The sequence below is a fragment of the Centroberyx gerrardi genome, chromosome 14, assembly GCF_048128805.1.
Source record: "Centroberyx gerrardi isolate f3 chromosome 14, fCenGer3.hap1.cur.20231027, whole genome shotgun sequence".
In the NCBI taxonomy this organism is placed as follows: domain Eukaryota; kingdom Metazoa; phylum Chordata; class Actinopteri; order Beryciformes; family Berycidae; genus Centroberyx; species Centroberyx gerrardi.
In genome coordinates this window covers 1391974-1396973 of record NC_136010.1, presented here as the reverse complement: position 1 = coordinate 1396973, position 5000 = coordinate 1391974, and the positions used below count along the sequence as shown (strand labels likewise).

The window sequence follows — 5000 nt, the reverse complement described above, 5'->3', positions numbered from 1 at the left end:
AGAGAGACAGAGGCAGAGAGAGAGAGAGAGGGAGAGAGAGACTTACACTCTGTACAGGGAGGCGTCTCTTTGTTGTGAGTTCGAGGATCCAGCCAGCTGGTCGTCTTGGAGACATGACTGACAGACACAAAGACATCTTCATCACCATCGTCATAACAATCATCATCATCATCATCATCATGTGTAAGCGTAGCTGTTTTTATCTGTTGTGAAATTCAATTAAATTCAGTTTAAACTGAATTGAGAAGTTATTTAGGTTTAAGGTTTTTATTTAAGTTAGTACAACAAAAACTACAAAAATCACTAAATTGACCTTAAATATCTTTATACTGTCTCAGAGTTTCCTCAGAAGCTTCAGAACTGCAGGTTCTCCTCATTTGTTTTTTCAAAATGGATCAAAGTGGATTTCTGGGCCTGGAGGCTTTCAGGACAGAGGGAGCAGGACTGGAGGAGAAGCCGCTTCAGGTTCTGCTCAGCCGGACCGAGCCTCGGCTCTCTGGAAGGTGAGAAAATCCCCAAATCCAGAAGATCCAGAAGCCTGAAGTCAGACTGCCGACTCTCCATCACATGACACATTTCTGCCTTTCATTTTCACTTTGTCACTCAGGGTTATTTTGTGTAGATTGTTGTCAGAAAATCTCAGTTTCCCGCAGACCGTCACCTGAACGTCTCTCCTCTGGACAGTCCAGCTCTGGATCACGGCTCAGACTCAAATCACGTTACAATGAACTTAAAACTTCACTATGAGCTAAAATCTCATTCTATACAGTAAGCGTCTGAATCAGTAACATCTGAACAAACATCCCTACAAAGTTCAACTGAAACTAAACTGAAATGAATCGAAAATGTTGTGAAGTGGTGAAGTCTGTCAACACACTGCAGCTTTCAACATTTATTAGTATAGTTAGTTATAGTTTAATTAAAATACATTACATTTACCCAAAATGTGATTATCTGTATATCTGACGCAGCTCTCCCTGAACAATCTAATTAAAATGACAATAAAATGTATCTAAAATGTGATTAATTATGTAATTATGAAGTCAAAATCTCTGCTTTCTCTATCTGCTCCATCACTGACACATTACTGCCAGTCATCGTTACACAGTCTAATTAAAATGACAAAATGAACCTAAAGCATGAGATATGTTAATGAACATGTTAATATGTGTAACGAGTCAGACTCCGGACTCACTCGATGTAGTACGGCTCTCCTGAGTCGCTGAACGCCAGCTCCAGTTTTCAGGTAGCGGACCTCCTGCTCTTCCTCCTGCTCTTCCTCCTCCTCTTCCTCCTCCTCTTCCTCCTCCTCCTCCTCCGTTCTCCGTTCCCTCCCGACTTCCTGCCGCCGACTCCCACGATTGGCTGAGAGGCAGAGCGGTGGGCGGGGCTCCGGCCGAACCCGCTGAGGGAGAGAGAGTTTAGTTAACACACACACACACACACACACACACACAGCTGGAGGAGAAAGAAAATTAAGTAAGGATGAGTAAACACACTTTGACACATGCTCAGTTGTGTGCGCACACACACACACACACACACACGCACACACACACACACGCACACACACACACACACAGTGAGTAATGCAGGTGTAAACAGCTTCATAACGAGTCTGGTTTCTAAAAATAGCTTTTCCTGCTAAATCCCCAATCAACCACCAACTCCTCAATCCTGATTTACCACACACACACACACACACACACACACACACACACACACACACACACACACACTGTGGCCTTCTTTAAGCTGATCCAGGCTGTGGAAGTTTTCCCAGACTGAGGAGGATTTGGGTCGAACACTGAAAACTGAGCAAGGCACTGCTGGGGTCACAGGTTCGATTCCCATGCTGTGTGTGTGTGTGTGTGTGTGTGTGTGTGTGTGTGTGTGTGTGTGTGTGTGTGTGTGTACCGGACAGGCCGCTGTCTTCTTCGCTGTTCTCTCCCTCCTCCACAGCTTTCTCCAGGTTGCTCAGCGACTTGCTCCTCGTCCTGAAGTTCCTCAGCAGGTTCCGGTGCTCCTGGTACGTGATTGGTGGACTCTCCGGCCCGATGTGGACCGGGCGGGGCGTGCCGTAGTAGTTCCCTGTGATTGGACGAAGATCAATATCACATTTGATTTGCTTAGCACAGAACAAGCACATTTAGATCTGTTTCCAAATGTAGGTTACTGTGACACAGTAAACTGTCTTGTCTTTAGCCCTAGTCTCTACTCCAAAACACTCTGAGTTGTAGCTTGAGAAGAGTCAGCTCAGTTAACCTGAACAAACTGTTAGCTAGCTAACTAGCCGGCAAACACGCTGATGTTAATGTGAACACGCTAACGCTAGCCGCTGCTAGATACGTTAGCTAGTGTGCTAATCAGATGTGTTAACAACAAGACAGTGATGTTAGCTGACCAGATGCTATGGTTAGCTAGCTAACAAGCTGACATTAAACACTAAATCAATCAGATGTTCTGCGTCTCTTTCTGAGCTGAAACACTGAAGCTTTCTGGCTGTGTTAGCTTAGCATAAACAAGTTCAGTAGTTTGTTCTGTTATTTCCAATAATACTGACATTATACAATATATAGTCAGTTTGGCAGTGATATGTGGTAAACCATAGTAATACGGTTTAACCATCAGTTAACAGTCTTTTATCAGATGTTTTTTAGTGCAGCTTGCTAGCTTTAGCATAGAGAAACTGCAGGTAGAGTGGAAATATTTATTTGGTTTTATCTCGGCTTCAGCATCATGTAACCTTCAATCATTTGCTGTCGCTTTGATTTGTTGGTATCTGCTCTGCCTTCTGCTTCCCACCCTGAAGATGATGTGGATCAAACATGGCGCCGTGTGAATAAGGAGATTTGTGTCATGCTGGAAGAATCCATTACAGTCGGCTGGAGTCCGTTCACCATAAAACCAGACGTAATTATTTATCGGTCTTAATATTGGCGATGATCAGATTATTCTGAACGCCCTCCATGTAATTCATGTATTTTCACACCTTTCCCTCATATATTTCTATTTAATAGCTTCTAGTGTTGTAATTGTCAGTTGTGATGTTTAATACCCCGTTACTCTATTCTTACTCATAATCCATTTGCTTCTCTGTATCCTATTTCTATTTGCTGCTACAGCGACCCAGTGAGCGCGGCGTGGAGAATATACATGTTGAAGAGGCCTCAGACTCACCCAGAGGATCATGGGAACTTTCAATTCAAACTGTCATCTGCAGAAATAAGAACAAAACTCTACAGATGGATTCAGAGGTTTGAGGTTTGTCAGTTTACTCGTCTGTCTTCAGTCTGCTTTGTTCACTTCTCTCATTTTAAAAGTATTTTAGCCAGCGTCACTTCTGTTAGTGTGGATACAGAGATCTGATGTGATGTTGTGTGTGTGTGAAGTGAGAAGGGTGTGTGTGTGTGTGTGTGTGTGTATGTGAGAGAGAGAGAGAAAATATGTGTTTGTGAGGTGTGTGTGTGTGTGTGTGTGTGTGAGAGAGAGAAAATATGTGTTTGTGAGGTGTGTGTGTGTGTGTGTGTGTGTGTGTGAGAGAGAGAAAATATGTGTTTGTGAGGTGTGTGTGTGTGTGTGTGTGAATGCAGCTTCTATTTCAGTCCTATTAATCCCATTCAGATTAGTGGAGCTGCTACTGTTGTGAAAGAGAGAGAGAGATGGAAAATTGAGAGAGAGAGAGAGTGAGAGAGTGAGAGAGAGGGGAAGAGCGGGGGGGAGAGAGAGAGCGTGCGAGCTCAGGAGAGACAGGAGTGAGAGATTAGAGACGGAAAATCCTCTTTCCTCCCGAAAGAACGTTAAAAAGAAAAAGCAGAACCAGGTCGACTTCAATCACTGTTCACATTTACCCACGCTGTAAAAAAATACAGTTTACCTCACTCTGTAAAAAGTAACATTTTACCCTACACTGTAAAAAATACCAATTTACCCCACAGAGTAATAAACTTTCTGTTCAGTATCCATGTGCTTTAATATCATCTGGACCTGTTTTAATGGTAATTAAAGGGACAGTCAGCTGATCTTTAGAACATTAGAGTCAGAGGGAAAGAGTGTAGTACACTGCCATCTACTGAACACACACTCACACACACACTCACACACACACACACACTCTTGAATGTACAGTCATTCCTCAGTAGCGTTTGATCCAGGGTGAGCAGTTTTAGTTAGGTGCGTTTGTTTCGTACCCTTGAACTTGCCGCTCTCCAGCAGCGCTCCTGACTCCTCCAGAGAGAAGAACTCCTCGATGGAGACGAAGTTGTAGTCCACGCCCGTAATCTCCCCGTCCCGCGGCTTGCCGGGTCGTACCTGCGGGGAGCACGTGATGATGTCATCAGTAAGGGACAAAGCTGTGGTTCTTAATCTGATCTGACGGGGGGTTCTGAGGGGCTTTTATTTTGGAGTCTGTGACAGGAAAAGCTTTGAGAAGCTCAGAGAGAAACCGGCTGGGGTTTTTCCAGTTCAGGTTCTCCTCAAACAAGACAAATACTTCAAATACTTCACTCTGCTCTCAGTATCAAGTGTGTGTGTGTGTGTGTGTGTGTGTGTGTGTGTGCGTGTGTGTGTGTGTGTGTGTGCCCTGCTTACCTAAGTCAACTAGTTCCTGTTTAGATAACATATCCACACCTTGTACTGAACGCTCTGAACTTTTCCACAACATTTCTTTATTCAAACACTAGTCAGATATATATGTACAGTATGTCTATAATGATTAATAGAGTACTTCAGCACTTTATTTAGACTATTACAGCATGACCAAATAAAGGTTTGTCTTGTAAAACAGACATTGTATATCAAGAGACTTCCTGCTAAGTAAAGGTTAAATCAATATAAAGAGTAATAGAGTAGTTCATTTCTTCAATAGTTCAATAGTTCATCTGTTTAGTGATTTAGCCTGTACTGAGTGGCAGGAGCGTAGGAGTCAGCTGTGTCGTCACGTCATGTTAAAGCCTCCATGACTGAAGCAGCTCGTTATCTTAGTTTCCCCGTTAGCCGGC

At 43.4% G+C, this 5000-nt stretch overlaps 1 protein-coding gene across 1 annotated transcript in view; it reads right to left on the bottom strand.

The window, feature by feature from the left end:
* Nucleotides 1-5000, bottom strand: part of LOC139921192 (uncharacterized) — a 76899-nt gene that overhangs the window by 50325 nt on the left and 21574 nt on the right. The window contains 5 exon segments of the mRNA XM_078288049.1: nucleotides 47-117; nucleotides 1196-1235; nucleotides 1238-1405; nucleotides 1927-2091; nucleotides 4191-4311. Of these exon segments, the coding sequence (XP_078144175.1) occupies nucleotides 47-117; nucleotides 1196-1235; nucleotides 1238-1405; nucleotides 1927-2091; nucleotides 4191-4311 (565 nt within the window).